Below are 18,482 nucleotides of genomic sequence, written 5' to 3'. Positions count from 1 at the left end.
TTCTCCTCTATCACTTATTAATATCTCAAGATACAAAGTGTTTTTTCAGAGTATCTTAAATATATCTTTCCCTACAGAATCTGGTTTTCAAAATTCTGTGCAGGGGTCCAGTAAAGGACCAGATAGTAAATATTTTAGGCGTTGTAGGCCAAATGGTTTCTATTGCAAATATTCAGTTCTGTTGTAGCACAAAAGCCATAGACAATAGGTGGAAAAATGAGTGTGGTTATATTCCAGTAAAACTTTAGTTATGCACAGTAAAATTTAATTTTATGTAATTTTCACATGTCACAAAATATCTTTTTTTCTCCCAACAATTTAAAAATGTAAAAATGATTCTCAGCTGGTGGGCTGTACCAAAGATAGGTGGGCCAGATTTGACCTGCTAGTCATAGTTTGATGACCTTAGATTTAGTAGATAATAATTCAGAATAAGAATTAAATGCTTTGTTCAGCAAGATTGTGCAATATTTCTTTTGTTTTAAAGAAGATCCAGAAGCTTCGTGCACTTGTAGATTAAACATAAAAGAATATTAAGGCTTCATCCACTCTGTAAAAAGTATCTAAGATACCCTAAAATTTAGCTCCTAAACTTGAGACAGTTTAATACTACTCTGCCCATTACAGAGGATAAGCTCAATACTAATTTACTGAATAAATATTGGTGAAAATCTCCATATTATAAAAGAAATTAGATTAGAAATGATCTCCGTATGATGGTTTATTTATTATGAAATCTTAAAGAAAACCTTTGTAATTTTTGCAAAGACCATAGCACACATTCGAATTATAAAATGGACGTAAAAGTAGAATATATGTTTAGTGAATTACTCTTTCTGTTGCTAGTAAGATTTGAACGTTTGTTAACTGCATTATTGACCATCAACAAAAGTATAAAACTCCAAATGTGTGGAATTCCACCGAGTGAAGCTGGTTATTTTTGCCTTCGTTGAATGTGTCACTCCTCCTTTTCTGGCCTATATTTAATGACCCTCAGTGTCCTTTTCTGGTGGCTCCCTGGTTTTCCCTAGGTTCATTCCAGAACCGTGGTCAGCCTGCAGTACCACGTGTGGGCCGGGTGTGCAGGTCCGCGAGGTGAAGTGCCGTGTGCTCCTCACATTCACGCAGACTGAGACTGAGCTGCCCGAGGAAGAGTGTGAAGGCCCCAAGCTGCCCACCGAACGGCCCTGCCTCCTGGAAGCATGTGATGAGAGCCCGGCCGCCCGAGAGCTGGACATCCCTCTCCCTGAGGACAGTGAGACGACTTACGACTGGGAGTACGCTGGGTTCACCCCTTGCACAGCAACATGTTTGGGAGGTATTTGAACCTTTGCTTAAGGGACAGTTATGTTGTGTGTTGCTAGTGGTTTGAGAAATTACTCAATCAGGTAAGCCAAATATGCAAATTAGCAAAAGTCTAAAGGAGGTGAAGTCATTCAAATAACTGAAAATGATACTTTTTCTTCTTTTTCTTTCTTTTTTTTTTTTTTGTAGTGATTATTTTAGAAAGGTAAAGGAGAGTGGGACTATATACTAACAAAAAAAGTATGTTTCTTTGCCTAAGAATCTGCATAACTGAGATGGTTCATATGAAATAAATAGGAAAATGCATAATGGATAAGTTAAGGCAATCTTGTTCATAAATCAGCCTTATAGATTGAGGTAGCCTGGAATCGCAATATCTGATGCAACTCTAGATCAGAGTTTGTCCTCAGAAAATATTGGGTCCATATCTGCACATTGGGCCAGCACCTAGGGGGACAAACTAATCACCATGATTTATGTTTGTGTACATAGAGGGTGACATACACAGCCAGGAAACCCTGTTAGGATTAGAAAGTGGTTGTATAGCCAGGTGACCCCTTTGGGGTGAGAAGTTGGCCCCCTGATGATTTATACAATCTAGGATCCAAAAGGGAGTGAAGGAGTGGTTAGCAGGAGTCCAGATAGCCACTCTTGAGGGCTCTGTTGAAAGTAAAAAGATAGAAATAACAAATAAGAAAACTATATCTTTTACTCACATGAAGGAAACTGGGTCTGACCAGGAATCCAGAGCCCCTGTCACCCCGTCCCCTCGTCCTTTGACCCCTGACTGTGCCTTCCAGCCAGCTGCTATGTAAAGAGCTTGGTGCCTGAATGTGCTCTGCTCTTGATCCAGCCAATGGTGGGAAAAACACAAGGAGCTGCTGTCTTAGAGCTCTTGGCTCAAGATCATGCTTTACTCCTTCCAACAGTCTTGAGCCCATTACCTGAAACTCCCTATCAAGTTGTGGAGCTCATGGCCCATTCATTGTGCCTGAACCCCTCACTCTTGAGCCTGAATTCTCAATACTTGTCATTCAGTCTCTATGTCTTGATTGTGTCTGTTTTTCTCTTTCCTGTCTAATTCAACTTCTACACCTGCCTATCCTTGCCACTTTTTGTATAACATTGCTAGCCTGGCAGTAAACCCAGCTAAAGTGGCATGTGCCTTACCCCCAGGCTGCCCCTAAACTACTGCCTTGCAGACAGAGTTGCACATGTGGACTTTAGGTGTCTTAGCTGCCTCTGGACTCTTTCTCCCCTTACTTGCTTCTGTCTGATTGCTAAAAGTCCATGCCATCTAGCTAGGAGTTTAGCCTCTCTGGTTTACTTGAACCTTAAACATCTGCTGCATCTCTTCCCTCCACAGCACATTGTCTGGGTTGCCCCCCACACTGCCTTGTGTCTGTTCTTGCCCAAGCCAAACTCCTGCCTGCTCTTGAGTTCAGAACCCTGGACACATTTTTTTTTTTTTTTTTTTTTTTTTTTTTTTTTGTGGTTTTTTTATGTCTTGGAAACCTTAACTCTAACATGCCCTTGGCAATTTGGGAACTGGTGCTTTCTCTTGACGAGTTTGGGGAAACCCTCTAGAGATAGCCACGGAGATGCAAAGATGATCCCCTATTCAATCACAATAATACATGCCTGGAACTTTCTACTGTATGACTACAAAATACCAGCTGTCTCCATTGCTTCTGAGTCACCACATTGCTGCAGTCTCACTAGAGACTTGGAGGTGTGTCTTTCATTAGGAGAGCAGAAGCAAGTCCAGCTGTTGCTTGCACACCCCAACATCTACCTTGTAATCTCAAGCTTTTAAGTGCTGTTGGTAGAATCCCTGTTTCATCTTCTTCTCCTGACTGGCAGGATCCCCTCAAATTGGGAAAGCATAGCATGCTGGGTACTTGGAACTCAGCAGACCAATCAGAGTTGCCCAAAGAGAGATGACCAGGTGAATTCTAATTCAGCTGAAAGAGACTGCTGTCAGATCTCATTTTTGGAGCCTTTTACTAAAATACTAGAATCTACCTTGTGTTCCCAGTACCCACTGAGATGGCCCTAGATTCCACCTCCAGGATGGCTGAACTTGTGTGATAAATTTCTCTTTTTTTTTTTTTTTTCAGTAACAGCTTTATGGAGAGAGAATGCGCACACTATACAATTTATGCATTTAAAGTATACAATGTAGTGGTTTCTAGTTACAAAGTTGTGCAGCCATTAACATAATCAATTTCAGAACACTTGCCCAAAGAAACACTGTATCCTTAAGCAATCATACCCCATTTTCCCTCAAATTCTAACCCCTGGAAACCACTACTCTCTATTATGGACATTGCATATAATGGAATTATGTAATATGTAGTCCTCTGTGACTGCCATCTTTCACTTAGCATAGTGTTTTCAAGGTTCATCTATGTTTTAGCATGTTTCAGTACTTCATTCCTTTTTATGGCCAAGTGGTATTCCATTATATAGATATACAACATTTTACCCATTCATCGGCTGATAGAAATTTGAGTTGTTTGCATGTTTAGGGTATTGAGAATAGTGCTGCTGTGAACATTCATGTATATGATTTTATATGGACATACGCTTTTATTTGTCTTGGTTATATACCTTGGAGTAGATAGAATTACCTTTGAATCCATTTAAAACATACAAGTTTTTTGACACTTGACTAATTGAGTTTGATTATCCTTAGTGGCACTGTGCACCTTTTGCCCTGCTATGAGAAGAGAAACTGCCTTGCATCTGTCAGAAATGCAATGCAGTATTCAGGTGGGTGATATTAAGGTGCCCATTTGCTTTATGATATACTCTTGTGTATCAGGAACACATTTTACAAATTTTAGAAAAGCTCAAGTTGGTAGCCTTTTACTACTCAGGTAAACAGCAATTTAGCCTTATAAGGGTATATTTTATCGTTTAATCCTGGAATAATAATATTGAAATGAACCTTGGACACCTACTAACCCAAATTTTATAGCTGAGGAAGCTGAGACTCAGAGTCCATCATAAAGCCAAAAATAGAAAATGAATAACTTGATTCTCATTACTTAGCTGAACTATAAGTACATGTAAGAAGCTTCTTAGCTTTACAAAAAGTAATATTTTTAATTTCTTGGGTTAAAAAGTAATATTTTTAATTTGTTGGGTTAAAAAAGTTATTTTTAATTAACTTGAGATTAAAGTTCCTTATAATAAATAACTAAATCCTATGAAACTGAAGAGCTAAGGCATAAAACCAAAATCCTTTATAAAGGCTGGGATGGAAATTGTGGGTGAGGTGACTCATGCCTGTAATTCCAGAACTTTGGGAGGCTGAGGCAGGGGGATCTCTTGAGGCCAGGAGTTCGAGATCAATCTGAGCAACATAGCAAGACCCAGTCTTTAGAAAAAAAATGAAATAAAATAAAGTAAAGGCTGGGAATTGGGTACCTGCTCTGTGTTAGACTCCATGGTTCTTCACCAAGTTCTGCACTAAATCTTCAGGGATATAAAATAAATAGAACATATTCTTTGCCTTGATGGAGCACAGCTTTTGGTTGTTTTGGTTTGACTGTCCCAATCACACTGCTTATAGTCAGTGGTACTTGCCTCTGTGATCTATTTCAATGTGGTTCAGTAAGTTCAGCTTCCATAAGTCCACTAATGTGTGAGTTATGAATGTGGGCTTTTAGCCTTCACCCTGGATAGCAGAGAGGGTAAGTCTGCAATGACTGACAACCACAATAAAATAAAATTTACACAGGCATATATTTATTTCTTCAACATTCTTATTTCTGCTGGAAAAGTAATATACAAATTACAAGTTTCTGAAAAGATAAATTTTGGTCACATTCTGATGTTCTGTATACTTATATTTTCTAACCTATCTTCACATCATACAAGAAATAAGAATAAATCCATTTGTTGTAATTACTGATGCTTAAGATCCTTGCATAAGTCTCTTTTCACATTGGAGTAGCAACAGAGAATTCTTTTTTAATTCCTAAAATCATGAAGAATCCAGACACCAATCTCCAGCTTCCAAAGTGTGTGTATGTATGTATGTGTGTATGTACTCATGCAGCAGTATCTGTGTGTGTATATACATCATGTGTGTGCACACACATACTCATGTACATCCTGGAAGATATGCCTACCTTTTTAGTACCCTCTGGTAAGGTTTTATAATTTATTACATCATAAACATTCCTTACCGAAGTTCTTCTTTTATATTTTATATTGTTTATTGTTTTTATGACCTCATTTTTTTACCTTTATGTTTTCCAACAACACAGGCTAGGAGTATATATGTGGACATTTGAGACCTGGCCCCATTATGAACCCCAGCTCTGCAACTCTCTTTGTGCCATTTGTTTAAATTTGTAGAGTTGTGGTTTATTTTGCTAAAATGATAGGAGTCATACCTACCTCATTAGGCTTAATGAAATAATTAAATGTGATTATTAAATAAGGTGATGTTCAAAGAATGTTTAATCACAGTGTGTGGTACATTGTATGTAATAAATGTTAGTGGGATGACTATTTTATAATATAATAATAGAGCATTCCTCTTATATTTGAATGCTATTGATTATTTCTCCTTTTAAAAATCTGACTAAATTGTTGAACACCTTAATACTTCTAATCATTTTTCAGCTTATTTTTGTGAGTTTTCTAAATAAATGATCATCTGCTATCAATGATGATTTTATCTTTCCTTTTCCAATAGTTATTTAAGTGTCACATTTTATTGGCTTGTCTAGAATTCCAGGAACAATTGTAAATAATGTGGATAATGCCAACCTTGTCTTGGTCCTGGCAGTAGTAGAAATCTCTTTATTGTTTCATTTTAAAACAATGTTCTACAAATATTTATTGTATGTTTCTATGTGCCAGGCACTGGCCTAGGTGATAGTGACTCAGTAGTTCCTAGCTTTGGAACTGAACTCTAATAGGGAAAATGCATTCATCACATAATCATACTCACACATATATAGAATTACCACTGGTTACAGCAATTGCAAAAGAAGTATATGGTGCTATGAGAAGGGGCATTTGACCTAATTACACTTGAATTTAAATCTAAAAGGTGAGGCATTAGCTAAACAAAAGGGGGTTTGGAGGGGGTGGCACACGGATAATTTCCAGCAGAAAGAGCATATGCAAAGGCCAGCAGAAGGGTGCATGGTACATTCCAGGAATGGAAGAAGCCAGGCACAGTTGAAGTACTGAGAATGAGACAGGGTTTAGTGTGGCATGCCGCTAGACAGGAAGGCAGAGGCCAGACAATTATGGCCTTACAGGCTATGTTGATTTGAGTCTGTCCCAAGATCAATGGGAAGTCATTCAAGTAATTAAAGTGGGAGTTATGTGACCAAATTTTTATTCATTGCAAAAAGGTTAGTCCAGCTGTATTGTAGAGAATGGATTGGAAAGGATAAGGATGTTGTGAGAGCGATCACATAGGAAGCTATTGCTTATTCCAGACAAGAGCTTAGACCGGATTGGTGACCATGGTAGAGATGGAGTATGGTGGATGACTATGAGAGACGTGTAGGAGATAAAAGGATCTGTCAGTGGAGTGGATAAGCAGGAGTGTGATGGCAAGTCTGAGTCCTAAGACTATTTTCTGAGATGGTGAGTGCTAAATGTTGGTGAGGGAACCCATGAGTTCATTTGTGGACATAATGCTTTTAAGATGCCTCTCGACTTCCAAGTGGAGATGCTTAGTCAGTTGGATGTGTGCGTCTGAAGTGAAGAGGAGCGGTCTGAACTGGAATGGTACATTTATGTATCATCTGTGTATCCAAGGATTGAAGCCAGGGGCATGGACAAGAATTTTCAGGAGAATACCTATGAGGAGTGCAGAGGGTCTAGGACTAAGTCTTGAGGAAATTCAACATTCAGTGTCTGGGTGGAGGACACTAAGCCGCAAAGGTCTATGAGAAGAGATCAGCGAGATATGATAAAAACAGAAGTCTGTGGTGTGGTGGAAACCAAGGTCAGCTGTGTTGCGTGCCATGCAGAGGCGGAGAGGTGAGCGTTCAGCATTGGTACTGGGTTCAGCAATGTGAAGCCACTGGGGACTTAAGGAAAGGTCATTTCAGTGGAGGAGCAGAGATGGAAACCAGATTTGAAAGGGTTGAGGAAAGAATGATAAGTGACAGAGTGGAGGTGAATAGAGGAGATTTTTTTTTTTTTTTTGAGATGGAATCTGGCTCTGTCGCCCAGGCTGGAGTGCAGTGGCACGATGTCGGCTCACTGCAAGCTCCGCCTCCCGGGTTCACGCCATTTTCCTGCCTCAGCCTCCCGAATAGCTGGGACTGCAGGCGCCTGCCACCGCGCCCGGCTAATTTTTTTGTATTTTTAGTAGAGACGGGGTTTCACTGTGTTAGCCAGGATGGTCTCGATCTCCTGACCTCGTGATCCGCCCGCCTCGGCCTCCCAAAGTGTAGAGGAGATTTTTTTGGCAGCAAAAATTGGCCACGTTAAAGAAAACAGACAGGAGGAGATGACTAAGATGGCCTTGCGGGTTGAGGCAGATCTGTGTGAGTGTGGGTGAAGGGTGGTGTTATTTAATGTCGGAGACCCTTGGGTACATTTAAAAGGCAACAAGAAAGCTCTAGAATGAAAGTGAAAGGCAAAGCAATAAGTTTTCTAAGAAGATTGAAGGGGATGAAACTCCAAGCACAGTCATGGAGATTGGTCTTAAATCATTGGAAGGGCAGCTTCTAATTGTAATAAGCAGGGAAAAGGCTAGTGAGGATATGAGAGTAGGTAGGTTTGTATGCTTATAAAAGGAAGTTCCCATCTTGTTGTTTCTGTGCTTTTGTGCATATGAATATTTGCTGAAAGTGATTGGTAGGTGAATGACAGATGTTTGAGTTAATGAGGTAATTTTATTATATACTGCTGATTATAATATGCTATTATTTAATTTAAGATATGTATGTATGTATGAATGATACTGATGCATGTAAATGCACTCTATTTTACATAGTGGAGTACAAGAATTCCTTTCTACAAATGGTAACATGGGAACAAAGATTGCATTGGCCCACTATGGGCTCATTTGAGCATACTCCCAATAGAGATGTGTTCCCGATATGGTACATTAGCAACTGCCATTTTGTTTTCTCCAGATCCCTTCAAATCATGACAGGCCTCCAGCTGTAGTTTCTTCCAGCTCCTCTTGACATAATTGGTCACTTCCGCTCAGGCTCCAGTGGTTTATGATGCCCTTCGTAAGGCCAAATGGCTTTCAACAATCCTTAATCTTTACCAGCTGTCTCCTCAATTGGTTCCTAAAAAGAACTCACCTATTTGAAGTGCCACAAAACTTGCATTTTAACACTAAACAGGATACCTTTGGATGCATAACATATTATGCTTCACTCTTTTTCATTACTTGGGACTTTACAGTAGTACCCTAGCTAGTTCAGTCAAACTAGCTAATCAGCAGAAAGAGAAAAAAATTAACTGTTCTTTCCAAATATGATCCTAGGCCTGTGTATATGTGTGTATTTTGGAAACAAAGAACATCGTTATATATAATATAGCATTATACATGCCCACACTGTATGAAGCAGACCTCTTTTTTCCTCGTATAGGTTTAGGTATCATCAGGTTTTGGTAGTTTTGTGAGATGAACTGGCATTTTCTATACCTTTAAATAATTTTAAATAGTTTATATCATAGAAATCATCTGTTTAAAATGTTTGAAAGTGCTAGTTCCTACAACTGTCTAAATCTTGTCCTGTTTTTGGGATTGAGGGGGAGCATCATTGCTCCATCTTTAACATTATTTTCAAGTTTCCCCCCACTTATTGTTATATTCAATCCAAGTTCTTATAATAATTTTTAAATAAATTACATAATTTAGATTCACTTGGGAAAAAAACCATCCATTTCATGAGGATACTGAAATTTATTTTCTAGAGTTGTTCATCGAGTCTGAAGTGGCTGTAAGCCTCCCTGTTCTCCCTTTTCCTGCCACAAATAATGTGTAATCTATTTACTCTTTGGCCTAGGACTTTATACAAATTCTAATATGTGGAGTTGGGGAGTTTAATTGTTTATTACTTACTTATGTTGGACTATATTATAGTCCGAGAATGTTACCTGCATAATTTATGACTTTTGAAACTTACTGCGGTTTCCTAGACTAATAGAGGACCCATTTTTGTTAATGTTCCATGGATGCTTCAAGAAAGCATATTGTATCTATTTCTAGGGCCCAAGACTACTTGATTTTTAAAGCAACATAATTTTCTTACACAAATTATTTTTTCCTTATTTATTTTACAGCTTGGCATATTAAATACTGAGTGGCACATAAAAGGCTCTGACTATGGATTTTAAAAAATCTCTCCTGGTATTCTTACACTGTGTGTGTATGTGTGTGTTATGTTATTTGACATGTTGAAGTAGTCAAGACTGTTGTTTGCAAATGGCAGAAACCCAACCAAGCAAAAAGAGCATGTCAGCTTATGTATTGGCTCTGCTTCTTCTCTTGGAGTCTGTGTTTTTGCCCTTTAAACATTAATTTATTTCTTGATGAAGGATAAAAAATATGTATATATTTTGAGACAGAGTCTTTCTCTGTGCCCAGGCTGGACTGCAGTGGTACAATCATAGCTTGCTGTAGCCCCAGCCTCCTGGGCTGAAGTGATCCTCTCACCCCAGCCCCCTGAGTAGCTGGGACTATAGGCACACCCACCACACCCAGCTAATTTTTGTATTTTTTTGTAGAGATGGGGTCTCACTATGTTGCCACAAGCTACGTATGTTTTTCTTTTTCTAAAAAAAAAGGCACTTTCATGATAACACTGCAAAAGTCAAATGTGAAGTAAGGGATGTTGCCTCATGCTACAAAAGGAATTTACTGAAAAAATGTTGCTGACGTTTCAACACTTGATGTATTATGTTCTAAATTCATAGCTGTAATTATTACCTAAATTTTGTTATAAGATGAGGTAAACTTATTTTTATAATTTTTCCTTTTTTAACTTTAATTTTTGAAAGTAAATGCTTAATCAAATCTTTTAAGGTGAGAAGTGTCAAAGTAACATTATAGGACCAGTGTATGGGATGGGAGATATTTTGTGGCCATTTTTCAAAATATACCCTACCTCAATAAGTATCCTAAATCATCTATTAAACTTATAAATTATTTTCAGTAAACTTGCTTTAAGACAGAAAAGTGTGTCATGAGTGTTGTACAATTCCATCCAGAATGGGTTATAATGGGGCTTTAAGGCCCACTTATTCAGAAAATGTTCCAAAATAGTCTCTGTAATAAAAATTTCTAAAGAATTTCTATTATAAATTAAAATATATTTGAAAGTTAACTAGATTTTTCTCAGATTTAAAAAAAATGAAACATACTAGAAAATGAACACTTAAACCTCTACAAGGTAACTACATTTTGATATTTGCAAATAAAACCTAGAGTTATTAAGTTGTAGCAATCTCTCCTTATATCTCACTTTAGCCAATGTTTATTTTAAAAGTTCATAGAAGATACATGCAGATTTAATACTGCATCCTGCCATGGCAGGGAACGTAAAATTACAACTGAAGACAGCAGGAGAAAATTTATTAGAAAGAACTGAACATCACAAATATATATTTTAGAAGTATTTTTGGCCAATACTACATCCTGTAAAATACTGTAAAATGGTTGAATTGAAACATGGCATTTGGAAAAAGAACCACAACCTTGTAACATAATGGAATGCACATTCTTGCATGAAAATGAATGCATTTGCATATTTCAAATAACATAGTTGCTATTACAGTTTGTATGTGACTTTTTAATCAAAAGTTTGATTTACATCTTGTTCCATCTGATTTTCCAATAATTTTTTTTGTCCCAGAGGACAAAGAATACTGGTTGAGAACATAGGCTTTGGGGTCAGACAGACCTGTCTGGCCCCAAAGGGAAAATATGCCTGTGAAAGTTCATATTTTCACAAGGAGCAGTCTTGTACTTTTTGGCTGTATTGCATTTTAGAATCCCTAGAGTATGTACAAAAGAAAGATCACTGAATTAGGAGGCAGGGAATTTAATTTTTAGGCTTGAATCAACCACATTTTTGCTGTCTTAGTTTCTCTCTAGACCTCAGTTTCCTTATTATTAAATTAATAAAATGGAGGTAATAATACTATTCTTTTGACCTCACTGATTATTGTGAAAGCACTTTGTACACTTTCCAAATAGGAGGTATTGTTATTGTTTTTCCTAGCAATAGAAATGTTACAAATTACAGTCATAGCAAACAGGAACTCAAATCATAATTAAAATTTTGAGGAGTTGTGTATCTGCCAGATTTAGCACATATGCAGTGATACAGAGAAAATGTTATTCTTTAGTAGCTGATTCAAAAATTCCTCTTAAGGAAACTATTGTGACTGTTTGGAAGGAACAGCTTGATGGCTTATTTGGGGGGAACTCCTAGCTTTGAGTACATTTGGAATGCAGATAAGTCCAAGGGTGGATGGGGAGTTGGGATGCTCTTGAATGTTTCAAGGCGAGTAGATTTGGGAGAGAGGGAGTAAAGGTACTGAATTTAGAAGGTAAATAAGGGAATATCATAAACTGGGAGACTTTGGATAATGCAAAGTTGTTTGTTCCCAGGTGTACCCTGAAATGCAGCCTGCAGCCCTATGATAGTCAAAAGGGCAGTGTGACCTAAGACTCTGTTTTCTTTTTTCCACAATAAATTATTCCATGTCATTTGCATTTTTTCCTCTTTCCAACCTGCAGGCCATCAAGAAGCCATAGCAGTGTGCTTACACATCCAGACCCAGCAGACAGTCAATGACAGCTTGTGTGATATGGTCCACCGTCCTCCAGCCATGAGCCAGGCCTGTAACACAGAGCCCTGTCCCCCCAGGTATGTGCTATCTTGTGTTCCTGGTATATACCATGTCCGGGTGGTAACACCCTCCCTGCAGAGAAACCCATCTAAGTGCAGACTTGTGGCTTCACTCAAGATAGATGTGCTAAGCCTGCTTCAGAGCTCTCTTCTCTGCTCAAGTTATGCTCCAGCTAGATTCTTGCCTAGGTGCTCAGATGCAGCCATGTTGAACAGGAATGCTCTTGAGGGTGACTGTTGTTTGCATCGAACACGAATGAACATAAACTGGCCTGCTACCCACAAAACCATGAGATCAGTGGATTTGTTCTCTTTCTCCTCGCTGTTTCCTCCAGGGCACTTCTTCCCTTAATATCCCATCAGAAAGCACAGGATTTGCATTAGAGTTAACATTGGTACACAGTAGGTGCTTAATCCATATTTGTTGAGTGACTGTGTAATCTCCTATTTGATATCTAGCACTCATACTGATGTGTTATTACCTTCCCATTGACTTGCCTTGGATCTCAGATTGTGGGGTATAATATTATAAACCCCAGTGAGTAGGTGAGGGTGATCTTCTTGATCTCTTTGGCTGATAGGTTTACCTTAAAAGTTAATCTGCTTCCTTGCTTAAGTCCTGGTAAGATCCTGAGGAATTTTATCAGAAGAGAAGTAGGTTGTTCTCATGTTCCTGTGTCCCTGGTGCTGCTGGCTACAGAGGGTGATAACTGAACATCATTGGTTTCTCACACAAGACCTTTCCGAATATAGCCCCCAGTCTTTTCCTTCCTCTCTCCTTTTCCTTTATTATCTTGTGACCCCTCTTCTGCGAGAAGAATTAGTTGCCAGAAATGTTGAGCCCATTCCCAGTCACCTCCTGCCTCTCCTACCTCTTAGTCGTTTGCCCCACTAATGAAATCCTTTCATTTGCTAAAGCAAGTTCTGCTATGTTTAGGACTCTCAGTGATTGAGGGAGGTTATTGTATCCTCCTGCCATATTAGTCTAAGGATAAGTGTATTTTATGTTTGTTCAGAAAATAAGTTGTGCTTCTGGAATTCTCTTGACCCTTCTGATTTTAATTCCATGCAATCTGTTGGCTATGATGTTTCTCCTGCCTTGATGGCATAAGGGTGGTGAAGGTGGGGATCAATATGTTAGGTCCCACTAGAAATCAGGCCCTCCACATCCTGGAGATGGGCACCCCTTCCTTGAGAGTCTTGTTCTCCAGCCCGCACAGTCTCAGGAGGAGGCCAGTGTGTGCCTCATCCTTGGTGAAATCACACCTGCCATGTAATGGGCACAGTGTTTTGTATCCATTACCATATTTCTCACTTCCATTGAGACCTACAGAAGTACTGGGAACTTGTTGGCTTATGTTAGAGCCATCTGGCTGTGTGTGGTTGAGGTGATGCAGTAGAGGCCTGTAGACCTACCTTGGTGAGCAAAGCAAGGCCCGGAAACAGCATTGGGAAATCTGTTTCTCTGCCACCTCCCACTCCCACCCCCAGGTTTACAGCATTCCAGAGTAATCCACGCTAGAATGCAGATTGCAGAAGAGACAATAAAGGAGGGGTTTTAGGAAGGTTTGATGTAACTAGGAGTCAAGACATCTACTTTGTCAAGTATGTCCAGACTTTTCCAAGAATAGCAAATATATTGGAGCAATGTTGAATATATATTCACTTGGAATGACCCTTTTATCTTTAGAGAAATAGCACTTGTGTAATGGCACATAGTAATCCGAATTATTTATCTATGTTTCTCAGTTTTTTCTGTTCTAATATTGGAACCACTGAATTAGATACTGTTGGAAAAGCTGGGGTTTCTGTTTTCCTCCCCTGCTACATCCCTTCCCTGAGGCAGTGAAGATGGAAACAGATGACCACCTTCCTGAACAGGAGCAAGGCACAGGGGAAAATACAGGGAGAGGGCAAAACATAGTTATATTTCTCAACATATTTCCCCATGACATTGGAATCATGTACTATATCATTTTGTAAACTGTTTTCTTAAATTTGATCTGGGGATGGGGCACGAGGTGGATGTTAAATAAACAGCATCTCAAGAGCAAGAATACTATGAGGACCTAAAATAAATTGATGGGGCAGGGAAACCGGGGAGGTTGGTGCAGGTCATTCCTGAGGAAGTTATTTAAGACGTAAACACAGGCAGGAATCTGCCAGGAGAGGTGTAGAGGAATGAGTGTTCTGGGCAGAGGGAACAGTATGTGCAAAGGCCCCAAGGAAAGAAAGAGCTCAGTGTGCTCAAGGAACTGGAGAGAAAGGAAATCAGTGTGTCATCAGATGAGATAGGAATGGGCAAGGGCCACGGTAAGCACTTGGACTTCATCCAGAGAGTCATTGGGAAGCCATTGGAGGGTTTGAGCAATGAAGTAGTACATCAGATTTACATTTTAAAAAGATTACTCAAACACAGAAATGGGGAGAACAAAATGGAGACAATTAGATCAATTATAAATCTTTTAAGAAAATTATTTAAAACTAGGGATCCAGCCCACCACAATTCCATTTGAGCATCCTCGATTTAAAGCCTGCCTCCATGTGAATCTGCAAATATCATCGTTTCCTTTTTATTGTTTATATGACACTAACAACTTTATTTTTTTTTTTTGAGACGGAGTTTCGCTCTTGTTGCCCAGGCTGGAGTGCAATGGCACAATCTTATGGCTCACTGCAACTTCCGCCTCCTGGGTTCAAGCGATTCGCCTGCCTCAGCCTCCCGAATAGCTGGGGTTACAGGTGCCTGCCACCATGCCCAGATAATTTTTTGTATTTTTAGTAGAGATGGGGTTTCACCATGTTGGCTAGGCTGGTCTCAAACTCCTGACCTCAGGTGATCCACCTGCCTCGGCCTCCCAAAATGCTGGGATTACAGGCATAAGCCACCGCACCCGGCCACCAACAACATTCTTTATCAAAATAGTTGAATCCCTTTCTATATTTGTAGCCATGAATATCAGTGCACCTCTACTATCTTTTGAAAAATGCGCAGTGTCTCCTTCAGGAATACTGCTTTCCCAACCATGGCCCCGATGCTCCAATATTTTGCAGAGCAGCTTTAAGAGTTCTACAATCCATAAATCCTTTTCTTCCTTTCTTTCTTTTTTTTTTTTTTTTTTTGAGATGGAGTCTCACTCTGTTGCCCAGGCTGGAGTGCAACGGCACAGTCTCGGCCCACTGCAGCCTCTGCCTCCTGGGTTCAAGTGATTCTCCTGCCTGAGCTTCCTGAGTAGCTGAGACTACAGGCATATGCCACCACACCCAGCTAATTTTTCTGTTTTTCACAGAGATGGGATTTTGCCACGTTGGCCAGGCTGATCTCAAACTGACCTCAAGTGATTCGCCTGCCTCAGCCTCCGAAAGTGCTGGGATTACAGACGTGAGCCACCGCACCTGGCCCATAAATCCTTTTCTATGTACTGTTTTATTTAAAACAGTGGATGAACCTGTTCACAACTTATGCCTGCACTATATCAGGTGTTTTGCTGTGCAAAAATTTGAAAATCACTGCCCTAAGTCTCTTTTTGGTGAAAAGTAGCTAGTACTATTCTTATTAATAGCCTCACATTCTTTCAGAAATGTGCTAATAAATATATAAATAAAGGCTCTTGTTTTCGTATATGAAAACTGAAATTTAGGATTTTTGGGTAATTGGTGACTTCTCCATGAGCATACACTAAATAAATTGCATACTACAACATAAAGCCCAAACATGGAGCATTTCTCATGAGATGTCATCTAGTCCAAATTCTGCCTTTTCTGGATGGCCAAATGGAGGCTGTGGGAGCCCACATATCATGCTACTAGTAGAGCTGGTCTCCTGATTTCCAGTCCCTCCACTCGCCATCCCCTTTGTCTACTCCAGCCAATACTCTCTTTCTAGAAAGATGACTACAAAAAAAAATGGTTTCAAATTTGCACAGACTTAAAATTGTGACTACAATTTGGCTAAGTGTGTGTTTTTTTGTTTTTTTGTTTTTTTTTGAGATAGGGTCTCTCTCTGTTGCTCAGGCTAGAGTGCAGTGGTATGATCACAGTTCACTGCAGCCTTGAACTCCTGGGGTTAAGTGATCTTCCTGCCTCAGCCTCCCAAGTTGCTGGGATTACAGGAATGAGCCATGTGCATCACTACTTTTTAAAAATTTTTAAGTGTTTTTAGAGATTAGGTTTTTCTCTGTCATCTAAGCTGGAGTGCAGTCATGCAGTCATGGCTCACTACAGCCTTGACCTCCTGGGCTCAAGATATCCTCTCATCTCAGCCTGCCAAGCCCCTAGGATTATAGGCATGAGTGACCACGCCCAGCTAGGTATGATATATTGCTAGCCATTAACAAAGAAGAGTAAAAAGAAGAAAATACAACCCAATACGTTGGGGTATATTTTATTTCTAGATTTAAATCTTACTGCAGATTGACATAAAGCTAGTCTTCATCAGAGTTCTGTCCTGTTTCTAGCCAAGTAACAACTAAAACAGAGAAAATGAAAATGATAACAACATGAAAGGCACTTCAAATGAGAATGATTTGCATATCACAGGATGAAAAGAGAGGCCCTAAGAACATTGATGAAACTCTCAGTTTTATTTTTGTGGAAATAACTGTTACACTCTTGCTCTGGAAGTGAAGGTAGCCATAACGTGTCATCATATAATTTTTTCAGAAAAGAAAGCCAAAATATGAAACAATTTACAATTCATTCTCTGCCATTCTAAGAATTAGTGCATAAAGTTGGCGTTACAACCACAATTATGTTCAAGATAAGATAACTTGATTTTATAATTTTTAATTTAAATTTTCAAGACTAAAACATTTTCCTCCACTTTATCATGAAACCTGAATTTCTTTTTTGAGTGGAATCACATAAAGTGGCCTTTTATGGTTTTAGTTCTCTGATAATATGAACTTGAGATTCTTGACCATTTACTTTTCAATACTTGATGAATTTGTCCTAATAATGTGTAACTGCCACTGCCTTAATTCAGATATGTTTTACCTGAACTGTTTCAAAAGTTTCTAAATGAACTCTTGCCTCTCTTGTTTCCTGCTCTGATCCATGTGCACACACATGACTATGAAAGATCTTTATCTTTCTAAGTTGCAAAATGACTGTGTGTGCCTCTTCATGAAACCTTCAACAACACTCCTTTATCTATGGATTAAAATCCACATTCTCTACTTTGGCATGTGTTTCTTTTCCTGGGGCTGCAATAACAAAGCACCAGAAACGGAGTGGCTTAAAGAACAGAAATTTATCGTCTCCCAGATCTGGAGACCAGAAGTCCAAAATTAAGGTGTCCGCGGTGTCGATTCTTTCTTAGAGCTGTGAGGGAGCCTCTGTTCCATGGCTTTCTCCTGGCAGGTAACCTCTGGCATTCTTTGGCTTGTGAATGGCATTGTCCCTGTGATTTCATATTGTTTTCCTTCTCTGTGTCTTTGTGTCCACAGTTCTCCTTTACATAAGGACATCACTTATATTGGAGTAGGGCCTACTCTAATGACCTCCTCTCGATCATCTGCAAAGAACTTATTTCCAAATAAGGTCACAGTCACAAGTACTGGGGGTTATAACTTCCACATCTTTTGTGGGAAGGCAATTCAACCCACAACAGCATATAAATGCCTTTGTGACCCTGGATCCAACTCTTAAACTACATCTCCTGTCACCTCTACCACATACACACACACACACGCACACACACACACACACACACGCACACGCACACACACACAGAGACAGGCAGAGACAGAGAGAGACAGACAGACAGACACACACACAGTCAGGCTCACCCTAAGGAACTTGCTCAGCAGCCACAGCAAATTATGCACCATGACCCACACTGCTGCTCATTCATGCCATTTGGACCTTTGCACACACTATGCCCTCTGCCTCTTAGAGACCTTTGTTACTATGACATTAGTTAATTCTCTCCCATAAAAGTAATCATTGGCTCACATCTCACTGGTAAAATGAAGTTCAACAGAATGTGAGATAGGATCCTAACCTGAGACACTTGATAGCAAGGAACTCTCAAAAGTCAAAAGAAAATTGGAAATGGATCAGGGACATGGGATAGAGCCCCGGTTCCACGTCTCTCAAGGAATTTCAGGTGAGTTCCTTAGCTCTCTGGACCCTGTTTCTTAATATGAATAATGAAGAAAGGTGGTGGCCTTTATGATCACCGAGGTCCCCTAAGCTCCAATCTTTCATTTTTGAGTAGTGCTTTCAGGTTGCATTTTTCACTCATATCTTAAAATTATGTCTAGTCCTTTTGTAACACTCCTTATGTCCACACATGAGTAGTATGAAGTG

General features: G+C 39.4%; 1 protein-coding gene across 8 annotated transcripts in view; it reads left to right on the top strand.

Moving 5' to 3' along the window:
• Positions 1 to 18,482, top strand: part of ADAMTSL3 (ADAMTS like 3) — a 388,590-nt gene that overhangs the window by 256,992 nt on the left and 113,116 nt on the right. For all 8 annotated transcript variants that reach the window (XR_008513716.2, XM_024232567.3, XM_024232568.3 and 5 more), the window contains 2 exons: positions 1,032 to 1,318; positions 12,059 to 12,188. Coding sequence is in view for 7 of the 8 variants with exons in the window: in XM_024232567.3 (XP_024088335.2) it covers positions 1,032 to 1,318; positions 12,059 to 12,188 (417 nt within the window). In the remaining variant the exon portion in view is untranslated. The remainder of the gene's footprint in view (positions 1 to 1,031; positions 1,319 to 12,058; positions 12,189 to 18,482) is intronic.

Source organism: Pongo abelii, chromosome 16, assembly GCF_028885655.2.
Source record: "Pongo abelii isolate AG06213 chromosome 16, NHGRI_mPonAbe1-v2.0_pri, whole genome shotgun sequence".
Classification (NCBI taxonomy): Eukaryota; Metazoa; Chordata; class Mammalia; order Primates; family Hominidae; genus Pongo; species Pongo abelii.
The sequence above is the reverse complement of the archived record's forward strand: the minus strand, read 5'-3'. Positions and strand labels throughout refer to the sequence as shown.